The 19,284-nt window shown below is 43.8% G+C and overlaps 1 protein-coding gene across 5 annotated transcripts in view; it reads left to right on the forward strand.

The window, feature by feature from the left end:
- fgf13a (fibroblast growth factor 13a) overlaps window positions 1–19,284 on the forward strand; it is a 553,665-nt gene that overhangs the window by 342,020 nt on the left and 192,361 nt on the right. For 4 of the 5 annotated variants that reach the window (XM_067997325.1, XM_067997327.1, XM_067997328.1 and 1 more), the window contains one exon: window positions 14,969–15,079. In XM_067997325.1, coding sequence (XP_067853426.1) covers window positions 14,969–15,079 — 111 coding nt within the window. Of the gene's footprint in view, window positions 1–12,330; window positions 12,529–14,968; window positions 15,080–19,284 lie in introns of those variants that run through there. The other variant, XM_067997329.1, reaches the window with a different exon arrangement.

The following is a 19,284-nucleotide window of genomic DNA, read 5'->3' on the forward strand; positions in this document are numbered from 1 at the left end:
CTGACAGACTCAAGAGAGACGTATCTCACTACTAAACAGTGCTCTTAACTTCTGTTTCTGTAATCCTTGTGTGGGAAAATGTCTCAAAGCATTTTATATCGATGAATCATTGAATCTTACAGCACAGAAGGAGGCCATTCGACCCATCAAGCCTGTACCGGCTCTTTGAAAGAGCTATCCAATTAGTCTCACTTCCCTGCCTCGCCCGCCCCCAGGAAGGGAAAGGGAAAAAATATGGAGAGGGTTAGGGTGCGGGTCTAAAAAGGCCCAGTTGAAGAAAAGAGGTTTGAGAAGGCTTTTGAAAGCAGGGAAGGAGGTGTCAAGGTGGAGGGAAGCGGCTTAGGGAAGGTCCAGAGGACAGGAGCACAATGAGCAGCCACCAAAGATGGACTGGCTGGGGCAGGGGACAAGGAAATAATGCGCAAATAGCTGTTGTAGCACAATGAGGGCCATTTTCCGACTACACACTAGCATCAAGGTACCACGTCTGCTGCCAGTGCACTTCAGGAAATCATTTCCCAACAAATGCAGGTGATGGTTGAGGTACTTCACCGATGATGTAGACTCAGAAAATGTCGGCAACGTGGTGGTTGTGGATCTTTTCACACTCAGCAGGGAATTTGTCATCGCCGATGGGAGAATCTGCTGCCTAAACAACAACAGCAACTTGCATTGATATAGCACCTTTATCACAGTAAAACGCCCAATGTGTTTCACAAGAGCGTTATCAGACAAAACTTGACACCGAGCCACATAAGGAGATATTAGGGCAGATGACCAAAAGCTTGGTCAAAGAGTTAACTTCTAAGGAATTCCTTAAAGGGGGAGAAAGAGGCGGAGAGGTTTAAGGAGAGTATTCCAGAGCTCAGGGCCCAGGCAGCCGAAGGCACGGCCGCCAATGGTGGAGCGATTAAAATCGGAGATGCGCAAGAGACCAGAATTGGAGGAACGCAGAGATCTCGGAGGATGGTAGGGCCGGAGGAGGTTACAGAGATAGGGAGGGGCGAGGCCACGGGGGAATTTGAAAACAAGGATGGAAAGTTATAGACTCTGTGTGCAGCAGCTACATGCTTTGGGATTCTGAGTTACGTTCTGTTCCATGGATGTTTCCAGCACAGAGGAAAGTCCTTTGGCTCATTGAGAATGATTTATAACATAATCAAGACCTAAATTAGGTAAATAATGTAACACATGCATCATTTTTGCAATAAAGAAATTCTTGTTTCCGACAAAGGGTGAAAAAGCAATTCCATTGTGATCTTTGTAACAAGAGAGTGTATCCTGGGTTTTATACAGGCAATGCATATTTTTACTTCTTAAAAAAAAAACTACAAATAAGTGAGCTTTATTGTGGCTTTTCAATTCCTAAGAATAGACTATGCATGACATTTTTGGTCTTAAATGCATCTCTGCATGGATCTGCACTTTGTTCTGACCTAATCAATTTCCACAGAACCTTCTCATGACCTGTTAATACCCATGCATGTCTTCATGGAAATTTAAAATTGTTGCATTGTATTAGAACCATAGAATCTTACAGCACAGAAGGAGGCCATTCAGCTCATTGTGCCTTTGCCGGCTCTTTCAAAGAACGATCCAATTAGTCCCATTCCCTGCACTTTTCCCATAGCTCTGCAAATTTTTCCTTTTCAAGTATATATCTGGATCCCTCTTGAAAGTTATTGATTTCCTTGTAAAAAGTACAAACTTATCTTTCTGTTGCAGTCATAATAAACGACAGCCCCATCTGACTTCACTGTTGTAACTCACCGTCAGATTAGTTGAAGCCTGTCACCATGATGGTACTAACTTTTACCATCCAGGAAAACTAATAATGAATCAAGGACTGGAACGCAGCAAAGTTAATGTCAGCAAGAAAACAGTATTAGAAAAAATAATGGCACTCAAGACTGACCAATCCCCAGGACCTGATGGTTTCCACCCCAGAGTTTTAAAGGAAGTAGGTGAGGAAATTAGAATCATAGAATCATAGAAGTTACAACATGGAAACAGGCCCTTCGGCCCAACATGTCCATGTCGCCCAGTTTATACCACTAAGCTAGTCTCAATTTCCTGCACTTGGCCCATATCCCTCTATACCCATCTTACCCATGTAACTGTCCAAATGCTTTTTAAAAGACAAAATTGTACCCGCCTCTACTACTGCCTCTGGCAGCTCGTTCCAGACACTCACCACCCTTTGAGTGAAAAAATTGCCCCTCTGGACCCTTTTGTATCTCTCCCCTCTCACCTTAAATCTATGCCCCCTCGTTATAGACTCCCCTACCTTTGGGAAAAGATTTTGACTATCTACCTTATCTATGCCCCTCATTATTTTATAGACTTCTATAAGATCACCCCTTAACCTCCTACTCTCCAGGGAAAAAAGTCCCAGTCTGTCTAACCTCTCCCTATAAGTCAAACCATCAAGTCCCGGTAGCATCCTAGTAAATCTTTTTTGCACTCTTTCTAGTTTAATAATATCCTTCCTATAATAGGGTGACCAGAACTGTACACAGTACTCCAAGTGTGGCCTCACCAATGCCCTGTACAACTTCAACAAGACATCCCAACTCCTGCATTCAATGTTCTGACCAATGAAACCAAGCATGCCGAATGCCTTCTTCACCACCCTATCCACCTGTGACTCCACTTTCAAGGAGCTATGAACCTGTACTCCTAGATCTCTTTGTTCTATAACTCTCCCCAACGCCCTACCATTAACGGAGTAGGTCCTGGCCCGATTCGATCTACCAAAATGCATCACCTCACATTTATCTAAATTAAACTCCATCTGCCATTCATCGGCCCACTGGCCCAATTTATCAAGATCCCGTTGCAATCCTAGATAACCTTATTCACTGTCCACAATGCCACCAATCTTGGTGTCATCTGCAAACTTACTAACCATGCCTCAAAAATTCTCATCCAAATCATTAATATAAATAACAAATAACAGCGGACCCAGCACCGATCCCTGAGGCACACCGCTGGACACAGGCATCCAGTTTGAAAAACAACCCTCTACAACCACCCTCTGTCTTCTGTCGTCAAGCCAATTTTGTATCCAATTGGCTACCTCACCTTGGATCCCATGAGATTTAACCTTATGTAACAACCTACCATGCGGTACCTTGTCAAAGGCTTTGCTGAAGTCCATGTAGACCACGTCTACTGCACAGCCCTCATCTATCTTCTTGGTTACCCCTTCAAAAAACTCAATCAAATTCGTGAGACATGATTTTCCTCTCACAAAACCATGCTGACTGTTCCTAATCAGTCCCTGCCTCTCCAAATGCCTGTAGATCCTGTCCCTCAGAATACCCTCCAACAACTTACCCACTACAGATGTCAGGCTCACCGGTCTGTAGTTCCCAGGCTTTTCCCTGCCGCCCTTCTTAAACAAAGGCACAACATTTGCTACCCTCCAATCTTCAGGCACCTCACCTGTAGCGGTGGATGATTCAAATATCTCTGCGAGGGGACCCGCAATTTCCTCCCTAACCTCCCATAACGTCCTGGGATACATTTCATCAGGTCCCGGAGATTTATCTACCTTGATGCGCGTTAAGACTTCCAGCACCTCCCTCTCTGTAATATGTACACTCCTCAAGACATCACTATTTATTTCCCCAAGTTCCCTAACATCCATGCCTTTCTCAACCGTAAATACCGATGTGAAATATTCATTCAGGATCTCACCCATCTCTTGTGGTTCCGCACATAGATGACCTTGTTGATCCTTCAGAGGCCCTACTCTCTCCCTAGATACTCTTTTGCCCTTTATGTATTTGTAGAAGCTCTTTGGATTCTCCTTTGCCTTTTCTGCCAAAGCAATCTCATGTCCCCTTTTTGCCCTCCTGATTTCTCTCTTAACTCGACTCCGGCAATCTCTATACTCTTCAAGGGATCCACTTGATCCCAGCTGCCTATGCATGTCATATGCCTCCTTCTTCTTTTTGACTAGGGCCTCAATCTCCCGAGTCATCCAAGGTTCCCTACTTCTACCAGCCTTGCCCTTCACTTTATAAGGAATGTGCTTACCCTGAACCCTGGTTAACACACTTTTGAAAGCCTCCCACTTACCAGACGTCCCTTTGCCTGCCAACAGACTCTCCCAATCAACTTCTGAAAGTTCCTGTCTAATACCATCAAAATTGGCCTTTCCCCAATTTAGAATTTTAACTTTTGGGCCAGACCTATCCTTCTCCATAGCTATCTTAAAACTAATGGAATTATGATCACTGGTCCCAAAGTGATCCCTCACTAACACTTCTGTCACCTGCCCTTCCTTATTTCCCAAGAGGAGGTCAAGTTTTGCCCCCTCTCTAGTCGGGTCATCCACATACTGAATGAGAAATTCCTCCTGAATACACTCAACAAATTTCTCTCCATCCAAGCCCCTAATGCTATGGCTGTCCCAGTCAATGTTGGGAAAGTTAAAGTCCCCTACTATTACCACCCTATTTTTCTTGCAGCTGTCTGTAATCTCCTTACATATTTGCTCCTCAATTTCCCATTGACTATTTGGGGGTCTGTAGTACAATCCTATCAAAGTGATCTCTCCCTTCTTATTTTTCAGTTCTACCCATATGGACTCAGTGGGCGAACCCTCGGATATATCCCCTCTCACTACTGCTGTGTTGTTCTCCCTAATCAAGAACGCAACTCCCCCTCCTCTCTTACCTCCTGCTCTATCTTTCCTATAGCATCTGTACCCTGGAACATTGAGCTGCCAGTCCTGCCCCTCCCTTAGCCATGTTTCAGTAATAGCTATAATATCCCAGTCCCATGTACCCATCCATGCCATGAGTTCATCTGCCTTGCCCATCAGACTTCTTGCATTGAAATAAATGCAGTTTAATCTAGACTTCCCTTGGTCTTTGCCCTGCTTTCTCAGACCATCTGTCCGGTCATGTTCTGTACACTCTCCCTTACTGCCTTTTGTTTCTGTCACCACTTTACTTTCCACTGACTTCCTGCATCGGTTCCCATCCCCCTGCCATATTAGTTTAAACCCTCCCCAACAGCACTAGCAAACACTCCCCCTAGGACATTGGTTCCAGTCCTGCCCAGATGCAGACCGTCCAATTTGTACTGGTCCCACCTCCCCCAGAACCGGTTCCAATGTCCCAGGAATTTGAATCCCTCCCTCTTGCACCATCTCTCAAGCCACGTATTCATCCTAGCTATCCTGTCATTCCTACTCTGACTTGCCCGTGGCACTGGTAGCAATCCTGAGATTACTACCTTTGAGGTCCTACTCTTTAGTTTAACTCCTAACTCCCTAAATTCAGCTTGTAGGACCTCATCCTGTTTTTTACCTATATCGTTGGTGCCTATATGCACCACGACAACTGGCTGTTCACCCTCCCCCTCCAGAATGTCCTGCAGCCGCTCCGAGACATCCTTGACCCTTGCACCAGGGAGGCAACATACCATCCTGGAGTCTCGGTTGCGTCCGCAGAAACGCCTGTCTATTCCCCTTACAATCGAGTCCCCTATCACTATAGCTCTGCCACTCTTTTTCCTGCCCTCCTGTGCAGCAGAGCCAGCCATGGTGCCATGAACCTGGCCACTGCAACCTTCCCCTGGTGAGCCATCTCCCCCAACAGTATCCAAAACGATATACCTGTTTTGGAGGGAGATGACCGCAGCGGACCTCTGCACTGCCTTCCTACTCTTCCTCTGTCTGTTGGTCACCCATTCACTATCTCCCTCAGTAATTTTTATCTGCGGTGTGACCAACTCACTGAACGTGCTATCCACGACTTTCTCAGCATCGCGGATGCTCCAAAGTGAGTCCATCCGCAGCTCCAGAGCCGTCAAGCGGTCAAACAATAGCTGCAGCTGGACACACTTCCCGCAGGTGAAGGAATCAGGGACACAGGAAGGATCCCTGAATTCCCACATCCCACAAGAGGAACATGACACGGCTGTGGGATCTCCTGCCATGACTTAACCCTTAAGTTAGCTTAACAACAACTACAATGTCAAGAGAAAAAAAAGGAAAGTAAAACTACTTACCACTCCCTTTAAGGAGTTTACTCCTTTAAATTGTTCTTAATTTAGAGAATGTTAACTACACTAGGGACCTTGATTCACTAAAAAAAACGTTACTTCCTATAAGACCTGCAGACCTTCCCTTTCTTTTTACTTTAGTTACTGTAGATAAGTAGAAATACTCACCTGAACCTACTCACCAATCAGGTGCCTCCCCTGTGTCGCGTCCCGATCTGATTCCTGACATCACTTCGAACTCGGTCGCAGCTCCGCTCGGCTCAGCTCGGCTCCTCTCAGCTGTTCTCAGCGCTCTGAAATCCTGCCTTTTATCGGACGCTCCCTCGGCTCGGCTCGGCTCCTCTCAGCTGTTCTCAGCGCTCTGAAATCCCGCCTTTTATCGGACGCTCCCTCCGCTCGGCTCGGCTCCTCTCAGCTGTTCTCAGCGCTCTGAAATCCCGCCTTTTATCGGACGCTCCCTCCGCTCGGCTCGGCTCCTCTCAGCTGATTGCAGATGCTTTAGCCATAATCTTCCAAAGCTCTCTCGATTCAGGAATTATCCCTTTAGATTAGAAAATTGCAAATGTAATGCCATTATTTAAGAAAGGTGTGAGAGAGAAATCATTAAATTATAGACCTGTTAGTCAAACATCTGTTGTGTGGAAGTTATTGGACTCTATAATTAAGGACAAAGTGACTGAGCACTTTGAGAAATTTGAGCTGATTAGAGAGAGCCGGCATGGATTTGTAACGGGTAGGTCATGTCTCACGAACCTAATTGAATTTTTTGAGGAAGTAACTAAAGTAGTAGACAGTGGAATGTCTATGGATGTAGTTTATATGGACTTCCAGAAGGCATTCGATAAGGTTCCACATAAGAGACTGTTAGCTGAATTAAAGCCCATGGAATTGAAGGCAAATTATTGACCTGTTTAGGAGATTGGTTAGGCTGTAGAAGACAGAGAGTGGGGATAATGGGTATGTACTCGAATTGGAAGGAAGTGACTAGTGGTGTTCCACAAGGATCTGTGCCGGGGCCTCAACTACTCACTATATTTATTAATAAGTTAGACAATACAATAGAGAGCCATATATCCAAGTTTGCCGATGACAAAGATTGGTGGCGTAGTAAGTAATGTAGATAAAAGAGCATAAAATTACAAAGAGACATTGATAAATTAAATGAGTGGGCAAAACTGTGGCAGATGGATTTCAACCCAGGTAAGTGTGAGGTCATTCATTTTGGACCAAAAAAGGATAGATCGGAGTATTTTTTAAATGGTAAAAAGTTAGGAACAGTGGAGGTCCAAAGGGATTTAGGGGTCCATGTACACAGATCACTAAAATGTAGTGGTCAGGTACAAAAAATAATCAAAAAGGCTAATAGAATGTTAGCCTTTATAACTTAAGGGCTAGAATATAAAGGGGAGGGAGTTTTGCTACAGCTATACAAAGCCCTGATTAGACCACATCTGGGATACTGTGTACAGTTCTGGGCATCGTACTTTAGAAAGGAAATATTGGCCTTGGAAGGATTGCAGTGCAGATTCACCAGAATGTTACCAGGGCTCCAAGGGTTAGATTATGAGGAGAGATTATATAAACTAGGCTTGTATTCCCTGGAATATAGAAGGTTAAGGGGTGATTTGATTGAGGTTTTTAGGATTTTGAAAGGAATTGATAGGGTAGATGAGAGAAACTTTTTTCGCTGGTGGGGGGTCTGGGTCAAGGGGACATAACCTCAAAATCAAAGCCAGGCCATTCAGGAAAGTTAAGAAACAGTTCTTCACACAAAGGGTGGTAGAAGTGTGGAACTCTCTCCCACAAAAAGCAGTAGATGCTCACTCAATTAATAATTTTAAATCTGAGATCAATAGATTTTTGCTAGCCAAGGGCATTAAGGGATATGGAGCCAAGGTGGGTGGATGGAGTTAGGATACAGATCAGCCATGATCTCACTGAATAGAGGAACAGGCTCAAGGGGCTGAATGGCCTCCTCCTGTTCCTATGTTCATCCCCAAATTGATGTCACAGCCCTTTGGATCCTACTTACGTGACTGAGGTAGGGTGATGAATGAAGGTAGTATTTCTACTCAGCCAGTGCAAGCTGTTCACTTTTCACATGTCCTGTAGTTACATTACTTTGTTGGCATTACCAGCTTCAGTTATGTGATAGAGCGTCAGCCGTAGCTCAGTGTTGGCACTCTCACCTTTGAGTCAGAAATTTGTGCGTTGAAGTCTCACCCCAGAGACCTGAGCACGTAAACTAGGCTGACACCTCAGTGCAGCACTGAGGGAGCGCTGCAATGTCGGAGGGGCAGTACTGAGGGAGTGCTGGACTGTCGGAGGGGCAGTACTGAGGGAGTGCTGGACTGTTGGAGGTGCCGTCTTTTGGATGAGATGTTAAGCTGAGGCCCCACTGCCCTCTCAGGTGGACTTCTAAGATCCCATGGCACTATTTTGCAGAAGAGCAGGGGTGTTCCCCCCGGTGTCCTGGCCAATATTTATCCCTCAACCAACATCACTGAAACAGATTATCTGGCCATTGTCATATCGCTGTTTGTGGGATCTTGCTTTGCACAAATTGTCTGAACGTTTCCCCACATTACAAAAGTGACTACATTTCAAAAGTACTTCATTGTCTGTAAAGCGCTTTGGGATGGCCTAAGGACATGAAAGGCGCTATATAAATGTATGTTCTTCTGACTCCTTTTCAAAGCCTCCAATATGGTTCAGTTTTACGCTGAATTATTCTATAAATTTATGTTGAACATTTATAAGACCTCAGTTTTAAAACAAAATGTGCTTTATCTATGCATCTAAGAAAAGGAAATGCAGGTTAAAGTTGTGTGTGGAGACATTTTAGGGCAGCACTGATGTAGGGAAGCACTGGGAGTTTTTTTGACCTTCTATGTCAGTATTGATGAAGGATCTCCATCTGAAATAATAAATTGCTGTTTTTTCTTTTCAAATACTGTCAGGCCTCTTGCATATTTCCAGCAGTTCCTGTTGTTATTTCAGGTTGCCACCATTCACTGGGTTTTCTTTTTATCTTGTGTACAACAAACTGTTCTCACTTGTAGGCTGCAACTGCTGTCTTTCAATTGCAACACTGCCCAAAATGAAAGATGGGCTGGACCATGGATCCCCACATTAATCCTGCTCCAACATCACCTGACAGGAGGCACATTTCATTTCGGGGAGTTAGTGAAGGACTAAATCCTGATTGGTTTTCTACTTGCTCTCATGAGAAGTGCTGTGTGCTCCTTCCAGTTTTCCATTTAGCGGCCTGTCCAGGAGTTGCTGCTGATGTCAGGCGATGGCGGAATGGTGGTAACGGCTGACATTGGAACTCCTGACCTCTACTGCAAGATGAATGGACCTTTTATAAAAGAAAGACCCTGTTTTTTGTTAGAACAGAGGAGATTGCGGGGTGATTTGTTGGAGCGGTTTAAAATTATGAAGGGACGGAACAGAGTAGGTGGGAACAGACTGTTTCCAGTGAATGAGGGGTCCTGAACAAAGAGGGTTGAGAGTCTGTGCAACACCCTACCGGAGTTAGTGTTTGAAGCAGAGACCATGTCAACATTTAGGAACAGGTTAAAAAGATGATTGAAGGAAAGATGAATAAAGGAAATGGGGTGGGCACAAGGGATTAGGATACTGCTCTTGTGCAGGATAAACACCAGCTCGGACTGGTTGGGCCAAATATATAAATGCAAGTTCTTTCTTTTCAAAATGCCCTGTTTCTATGTTGTAATTTCTATGTAATCAGCTCAAAACTCACATCCAGACAGGGGTTTCTTTCCTGCTTTAAGTTTATAGTTAGTGAACATGCAGTATCGTACAGGGGGCAGATTTAATTTGGAAGAACTGCAATTTAACAAGTGCAAATTACCATGTCCAGTTCCCCTCCCATTGCAGGAGGATGTGAATCGAATGTATTTGCAGTGTTTACATTCACCTCTGCCCTGCATCAGTCCATCCACTTACCAAAGACAGGATCAGACTCCCAGTCCAATTCGTGCTGGATTTCAATTTGCTAGAGAAAATGACAGAAGCTTTCCAGTCACGTTATATACAACAGATTGAAGCCAATGTTGTTATTCATAGCAGGTTACACATGCAGTATCAGGAGCTGTGGGCTTTAATTCTGAACTCATTCCATGTTCATACACTGTTGGTCCATGGTGTCTGGAATGACTTTGGTTGACCCTCTTTGGTTCATTCTGGGATCTGCAGTTTTTTAATGTTTTTTTAAAGACAGTAAGAACGATGTGGTTATAGGTGGATGTTATAGGTGGATGTTAAAGGTGGATATTGACTCGAAAGTTGTTAGTTTAACTGCTTAATGGAAAGTTTGTGCTTAGTCGTTTATGTGACTGCTCCGATTGTCATGTCAGCCGTGGCTCAGTTGGTAGCACTCTTGGGTTCAAGTCCCACTCCAGACGTTAGAGCACAAAAAACTACATCCACGTGGATAATGGAAACTTCCTATTTAAACTTATCATGATGTAATTACACCATCCCACCAGTGCTGGCATTGTAGTGCCTCCATAGGGGGGGAGGGTGTAATTACAATGTGACAAGTTTACATAGGCAGTTTACATTATATATGAGGATGTAGGAACTTGTAATGGGAAAAGTCAACAGGAGATCATTGAATCAAACAGCACAGGAGGCCATTCGGTCCATCATTCCTGTGCCTGCTCTTTGAAAGAGCTATCCGATTAGTCCCACTCCCCTGCTCTTTCCCCATAGCCCAGCAATTTTTTCCCCATCAAGTATTTATCCAATTCCATTTTTGAAAGTTATTATTGAATCTGCTTCCACCGCCCTTTCAGGCAGCACATTCCAGATCATCACTACTTGCTACATAAAAACATTTCTCCTCATTTCCCCCCTGGATTTTTTTGCCAGTTATTTTAAATCTGTGTCCTTTGGTTACCGACCCTCCTGCCACTGGAAACAGTTTCTCCTTATTTACTCTATCAAAACCCTTCATGATTTTGAACACCTCGTTTAAATCTCCCCTTAACCTTCTCTGCTCTAAGGAGAACAACCCCAGCTTCTCCAGTCTCTCCACATTAACTGCAGTCCCTCATCCCTGGTACCGTTCTGGTAAATCTCCTCTGCACCCTCTCCAAGGACTGCTGGATGCAGATATAAGATTGTTAATACCATAGATCTACAGGACGCTGCTGTATTGTTTGTGGTTAGTTATGTTGAATCAGTGTGAGTCGGTTGGAGCAGCCTACAACTTTAAGATGTCTGTTTCCTTTCTGTCAGGATCCATCCACCATACCTTGACTCCCAGTTCCTGGTGTTTTAAAGTCCCGCAGCAGTGATGCTGCATTTTAACACTGATTTATAGCGTGTCAGTGCTCCTCCAGATTGGTTTATGACAATTGTCCAAGGGACAATTTGGACATTGTGTTCGATTCAGTCGCATTCAGGCAATTGTGAAGTCGATGGAAAGCTCAGGGAGTTGGAATGATTGTGAGAAGCACAGGCTCAGGGTCCTTGATGGTCGCGGACACGTTCTGTCTGTTGGTGCCAAGTGTCGATGCAGCTCGGTCTTGCCAGACACGGCTGATTAAGTCCCTGAGGAACAGCCCCAGTCTCAGACTCTCTCTCAGACTCTGCTGTGTAGCAATCCGTAAACGGCACGTCTTGTGTAACTTCGACGCCAGCGCCGCAGTTGATTTTTCTTTAAAAAAAAACATATATATATATATATATATTTATTATTCGCTCTTAAACCCCAGGAAGAGTGATAGCTCCCAGTGCCTGGTACTTGGAACGGCTCTCCATCCAGATCTAGTTTACAGCCGGGGCTGGAAGTATTAAAGTGAGAGAGGACTCTTAATCCCGCACTGGAGGGAGAGCGCAGCCTCACCCAGTGCCGCCTAACTGTGGAGTTAGAGAGCAAGTGAAGAAGCAGATAGATCCAAGACAAGGCGCTGCAGACTTAACAGGTGTTTGAAGCAGGAGTGGAGAATTCCCATGGTGGAGAGGGGGGTCATGGAGAGATAACTCGCGTTGCCACTGAAGATTGAGTCGAATGTGTGGATCTTAGGCAGCAAACAAGTCGCTATGGCCGATTGTGACCAGTCTGCACTAAAGACTACTGAAAGCAGACATCCCAAGCCTGATTTGCATTAATAACTGTGCAAAACATGTCTCCTGCAACAGATTAATTTGGTCGCTGTTTTTCAACAATGATGCGATGGTGATTCAGGAATTCACAGCTGCCGCTGGAGATTGATTTTGCCGATCAGAATCTCTCTTCTTTTAGTATATAAATCACTCTTTTTTTTAAATTTTGCGCTATTACAATGGCTGCTGCTATTGCCAGCTCCCTGATCAGGCAGAGAAGACTAGCCAGGGAGCAGAGAGACAAATCGGTTCCCTCCAAACGGATCAACAGCCCCAGTAAAAGCAAAGGGCCCTGCGAGAAACATTTGTTCGCTGTTTTCTCCAAAGTCCGGATTTTTGGCTTGAAGAAACGACGCAGAAAGCGCACAGGTTTGCTCTTTGATTTTCCCCCCTCCTTTTACCCTAAATGTATTTAATAATCTCTGTCCGCTGGTCCATTTTGTCCAGTGGCAATGTTATTATCCAGCAGGTTCTGATTGTTTCTTGCGCTTTTCCTTCACTTGAATTTTTTTCCAGTAATATTTTTTGAGTTGAATTGCACCTCTTTCATTTACCTTGGACTCGGAGCCCTCGATAAGTCGTGCAATTTGCAGGACTCAATATTGAGCAAAATAGTCCCGCAAAAAATGCAGAGCATGTTCGTGATGGGCAGTGAGATTTGAAAACTGTGAGCTGGTGACACAAAGAGTTTTTTTTTTGTATATCCTCATTAGATGCCAAACGATGCATTTTTTTTTAGGGCAATGTGAAAGCACGGCTTCTAGTAGTTGCATGCAAAACAAAATCCCCCAGCAGCTACAACGATTCGCTTAAGATGAACGTGGCGCTCGATAGAAACTTGGGAAGGCGATGGAAACGGAGAGAGGTGAATGGACCCGCAGGATGCATCACTGAGCCTTGAGCTGGGAAGCTTTCCGAGAGAAAGAATAAAAGGAAAAACCCCCGGAAAGGAAGAAATAAATCAAAAGAAAAAACAGGAGGCAAAGTCCAGAACCAGATAGTTTTCAGTGTAATAATGATCTAAATATTTGTACACGTGTCCTGTAGTGTTTCTGTTTTACAAAACATTGCAAACCTCCCGTGATTCACTGAATGCTGCTACTAAACAGGTCCTGAGGTCACTGAGCTTATTTCCAGCTTTTAAACCACATACTTTATTTTCAGCTGCACGGTGTTTACCTCTAAATGATTTCATTGATTCTGATTGCTGTGGACTGCACCGAATTCGCTCCGGGTCTGCAGTTTGGGTTTGAACCTCTCCCCATAGCTGCTAGGAGGAGATGGATGTGCGCTTCCCATTACAGTGGAGCCTCTGCTGACTGATCCATCTCCGAGATAACACACCAACTCCGGCTGGCAGAAAGGCAATAACCGTGACATGTTGGTGTGCAAACTGGGCAGAATGCAAAAAAAAAACATTTCCTAGATTCTCCAAATAAAGGACACAATTCTAACTCTGTGATCTTTTTAAAAGTCTTGCACAAAATGGTCTTTTGATCATTTTGCACTAAGGATTTGAATTTTCCAATAATTTGAATTAAATGGTGTACACTATACAGCAAAGTGTAAAATTTAGTTCTAAAAATAGAATTATCAGCCTTATGTTAACTTTGAGTAAGAATGGTCAACCATTTCATTTTAAAATGTAGGATTGTCCTATTGTGTGTTATTTTCTGTTTGATTGGAATCCATTCTCTTAAGTTGTGATTTTATGCCAATCTGTCAGAACTCAGAATCAGTTAGAAGTGAGAGATTTCCCTCTACGTTCCTTGCAGGCAAGGTGGTTTCTTTGTCAGTATGAATAGGTGCTGTGGGTTTTATCAATCTCCTGTCACAGTGATGAAACTGTGCTTTCACTGACAAGCCTGAATATTTACAATTTGGAAGGGAAAAAAAGTGACTGTCCAATTTTCAATGTTGTAGGTTTTAAAAAAAAATATAACAGCGATTGACTGCTGTAAATTAGGGTTTATGTGGGTGGAATATTCTAAACACTGCAGGAACTACCATTGAGTGCGGAAGACAATTTTTGTGAGCGAAGTGATTAAAATGGGTGCAATTTGGCTCCATGTTTAGACTTTAATGAATACATTCACCCACGGGCTAGAGACATCTTTATGAAGGGAGTGCTGCTGCATGTATGCCTTCAAGCTGTGTTCCTTGTGGGGAGAGGATATATCCTGATAACATACCTCCCATCATAAGGGAGAACCAGATGAATATTCATAAGTCAAATATGATCTCTAAGCCCTTTCATTAAATATAATGCAGTGTTTTCCTTATATCCACACTAGCAATGCAATTTTTAAAGAGACGTCACTATTCCAGTAGTTTCCCCCCCCGTCCCCTAAAAGTGTTACATTTTAACATAGTCATTATTTTCCTCAGAATCTATCACAAAGAGTAGTTGAGGGAGAAAGGGATAGAAGGATATTCAGATAGAGTTAGATGAAAAGGGGAGGGAGGAGGCTCGTGTGGAGCATATACACCATCATGGACCAGTTGGGCCGAATGGCCTGTTTCTGTGCTGTAAATTCAATGTAATAATTTCAGATTGTTTAACCTGTCAGGATATTAAAATGTTGTGACTTTTTTTTAGAATCTTGCACAGGATTATAAAAATGCACGGTGGGGAGAGTAGAGGTCACATAGCAATGAGTGCCCAGACCAGTCCCAGTGAGCCCCCTGATGCCAATTTGTTAACACTTCAGACATCTGCCCTTTGAACCCACCCTGAACCCTTGTAATGATGAGCACATTGTTCCCCGTGTCTGCACAAATCAAATAAAAATTTTAATTTGTATTTCAGAGCCTCAGCTTAAAGGCATCGTAACAAAGCTATACAGCAGACAAGGCTACCACCTGCAGTTACAACCGGATGGCACTATTGATGGAACAAAGGAGGAGGGCAGTAGTTACAGTAAGTGTCACAAATCTTGTTTTGTTACAGAGGGTTTGCTGTTGTCGAATTTCAGTTCTTTCACTTCAGGCAATCCAAAGTATTTCTTATGCAACATAAATTGGCTAAATAGATAAAACTAAATATTTTACAGTTATTTGTGGAGAGATTTGTTCATTGCAACGGTCTTTTATTGCAGTATTTTTTGGCAATGGGTGCTGGGTAGCAGGGTAGAGGCAATCCAATAGAAGTTCGATCTATCGAAAAATAAATAGTTGTATCTCGTCTCCAGAATCGATTTGTACCCAAATTGCCACATTCATGCATTCTGTTTGCGCGAATGGAATGTCCAAAGTTTTATCTTTTAATTGGACAACCCAAATTTTTTTCTCCCAAATACAGCCTTCTGATTGGGTGAAAAGTGACCAATCAGATCAAAGGGGGAAACACAGCGCGGTTCTTGTCACAGATTGCCCTCTGCCCGTCTCTGTTAAATGGGTCAGTCCCTAATTCCCTTGAGGGCTAGTGGTTTTAATTTACAAATTCTATACTGTGCTCTCCAGGCCAGATCCCCAGCCTGTTGAGCTCCACTCCCCAGCCCCCTACGCTCACCAGTCACACTCTGCCCTGCTTCCCGGCTGCACTCTGCGCTTGTCCTCTCTGAACTCTACTTTGTTCCCTCGGACACGTTGCGCTGAACTCCCCAGTCCCCTCTGTGCTCCGCTGTCTCTCTCTCTCTTTACCCCACTCCCCTCCCTTGTTGAGCTCCGGTCTCTGATCCCTTGTTCTCTGATCCCGAAATGCCCCGCCGCACTGTTTTCCATTCCCCAGTCCTGCCATGCTACAATCCAAGGCCACGATCCCATTATCTCCACTCCCGCATCAGGATGTGACACATTAAACATCACAAACTCAATGCCCAGACTACCGGTGAGCAGAAGGTGATATCACAACCTGTATAGTAGCACTTACAGAACAGAAACTCGAGGGCTAATCATTTTCTGTAAGAGGAGAATGGCTGCGTAACACAGACTAGACATTTTTGGCAAACTTTTCTCTTTGACCTAATAGTGCAACATTGTAAATATGCTTGTGCCAGCTACAACAGCAACAACTTTAATAGTGCCTTTAATGTAGTAAAGCGTCCCAAGGTGCTTCACAGGAGCAAACAAAGTTTGACACCGAGCCACATAAGGAGATATTAGGACAGGTGACCAAAAGCTTGGTCAAAGAGGTAGGTTTTAAGGAGCGTCTTAAAGGAGGAGAGAGAGGTGGAGAGGCGGAGAGGTTCAGGGAGGGAATTCCAGAAGTAAGGACCTAGGCAGCTGAAGGCACGTCCGTCATCGGTGGAGCGAAGGAAATCGGGGATGCGCTTGAGGCCATAAATGGAGGAGCGCAGAGATCTCGGAGGGTTGTAGGGCTGGAGGAGATTACAGAGATAGGGAGGGAGCGAGACCATGGAGGAATTTGAAAACAAGGATAAGAATTTTAAAATGGAGGCATTGCTGGACCGTGAGCCAGTGTAGGTCAGCGAGCAGAGGGGTGATGGGTGAACGGGACTTGGTGCGAGTTAGGATGTGGGCAGAAGAGCTTTGGATGAGCTGAAGTTTACGATGGTTGCAAGGTGGGAGGTCGGCCAGGAGAGCTTTGGAATGGTCAAGTCTAGAGGTAACAAAGGCATGGATGAGGGTTTCAGCAGCTGTTTTGGTAAGTATTGTATTTTTCCTTAGCTCCCCAGCTAGTAGCAGTTTAGTCTTTGACGACACAATCATCTCCTTCACATGGATTCAGGGTGGTGCTCAGTGTTAGCTTGTGGTTCCAAATTTTTATGTTGTATTTGTGTTGGCATAAATTAAAGAGAAAATGTTATCTGATGTACACAACTTAAAACATCACATTAAAAGGAAAAGTGTGCTCCTGTGTACACAATCAGTTTCAAGTTCACAATTTGAATATTACAGGATTGTGTGGAGAGGCTAGAAAACAGAAAATGCTGGAAATACTCAGCAGGTCAGGCAGCATCTGTGGAGAGAGAAACCGAGTCATCAGCCTGAAACGTTAACCCTGTTTCTCTCACTACAGATGCTGCCTGTCCTGCTGAGTATTTCCTGCATTTTCTGTTTTTGTTTCACATTTCCAGCATCCGCAGTATTTTGCTTTTGATTTAGAAAGCAGGGCCTTCTATTCTCTGACAGAAAGCAGCCTTAAAATTCAAACTGTAACCTTGCGTATATAAAACTGGGAAGAGTACAGAAGTCAGGTGGGAAGGCTGAGTCAAATAGTTCTTAACTGCAAGAAGAAAATCAAACATTGCACACATTGCAGTAAAAATTACATTATTTGTACGTTATAGTACACCGTGAAGTTCAGATAAAGGGTTTTAGATACTGGCACTAATATTTCAAGTCAGTGCAATGCTCAGGCAACAGGTCCTATTGTCTGTCTCTGTCAGTGTCAAGTTTTGATACTTACTTCACCAACAAATCAAAGTAAATGAAAGAACCATGGAAGTTTACAGCACAGAAGGAGGTAATTCTGGTCCATCACATCTTTGTCAACTCCTTCCTAGAGCAAACAAACTAATCCTCTGCTTCAAAGAGAAAACAAACTGAGGATAGAAAAGAAGAGAAGGCAAAAAAATAACACAAAAAACCACAGATGCTGAAAATCTGAAATAAAAACAGAAAATGCTGGAAACACTCAGCAGGTCAGGCAGCATCTGTGGCGAGAGGGACGTAGGATTAACGTTTCAGGTCGATGACATTTTATCAGAAGGGTTCTGAAGAAGAGAAGTTAAGTTTAAGGAGGAGATGGTTCAGGTACAGACTAGGTACATTCCCACGAGGGAGAAAGGTAGAGCAACTCAAGCCAGAGCTCCCTGGAAGATGAAAAAGATAGAGTAAGATAAAGCGGAAAAAAGGGGCGTGTGACAGATGTCAGGTTGATAACACAAGTGAGAACCAGGCTGAATATAGAAAGTTCAGAGCGGAAGTGAAAAAGAAAATAAGAGGGGCAAAGAGAGAGTATGAGAATAGACTGGCAACTAACATAAAAGGGAATCCAAAAGTCTTCTATAGGCATGTAAATAGTAAACAGGTAGTAAGAGGAAGAGTGGGGCCGATTAGGGACCAAAAAGGAGATCTACTCATGGAGGCAGAGGGCATGGCCGAGGTACTAAATGAGTACTTTGCATCTGTCTTTACCAAGGAAGAAGATGCTGCCAAAGTCACAGTAAAAGAGGAGGTAGTTGAGATTCTGGATGGGCTAAAAATTGATAAAGCGGAGGTACTAGAAAGGCTGGCTGTACTTAAAGTAGACAAGTCACCAGGTCCGGATGGGATGCATCCTTGGTTGCTGAGGGAAGTAAGGGTGGAATTTGCGGAGGTGCTGGCCATATTCTTCCAAACATCCTTACATACGGGGGGTGGTGCCAGAGGACTGGAGAATTGCAAATGTTACACCTTTGTTCAAAAACAATGTGAGGATAAACCCAGCAACTACAGGCCAGTCAGTTTAACCTCGGTGCTGGGGAAACTTTTAGAAACGATAATCCGGGACAAAATTAACAGTCACTTGGACAAATGTGGATTAATTAGGGAAAGCCAGCATGGATTGGTTAAAAGCAAATCATGTTTAACTAACTTGATAGAGTTTTTTGATGCGGTAACAGAGAGGGTCAATGAGGGCATTGTGGTTGATGTGGTGTATATGGACTTCCAAAAGGCATTTGATAAAGTGCCACATAATAGGCTTGTCATCAAATTTGAAGCCCATGGAATAAAAGGGGCAGTGGCAGCATGGATACAGAATTGGCTAAGTGACAGGAAATAGAGAGTAGTGGTGAACGGTTGTTTTTCATACTGGAGGGAGGTGTACAGTGGTGTTCCCCTGGGGTTGGTGCTGGGACCACTGCTTTTCTTGATATATATTAATGTACAGGGTGTAATTTTAATCAGATAAAATTCAGCTGCCCACACACTGCTCGGGAATACAGTGCTCAAACTGCAGGTGTACAGGGTACAATTTCAAAATTTGCAGATGTCACGATACTTGGAAATGTAGTGAACAATGAGGAGGATAGTGATAGACTTCAAGAGGATATAGACAGGCTGGTGGAATGGGCGGACACGTGGCAGATGAAATTTAATGCAGAGAAGTGTGAAATGATACATTTTGACAGGAAGAATGAGGAGATGGAATATAAACTAAAGAGCACAATTTTAAAG

Source organism: Heptranchias perlo, chromosome 15, assembly GCF_035084215.1.
Source record: "Heptranchias perlo isolate sHepPer1 chromosome 15, sHepPer1.hap1, whole genome shotgun sequence".
In the NCBI taxonomy this organism is placed as follows: domain Eukaryota; kingdom Metazoa; phylum Chordata; class Chondrichthyes; order Hexanchiformes; family Hexanchidae; genus Heptranchias; species Heptranchias perlo.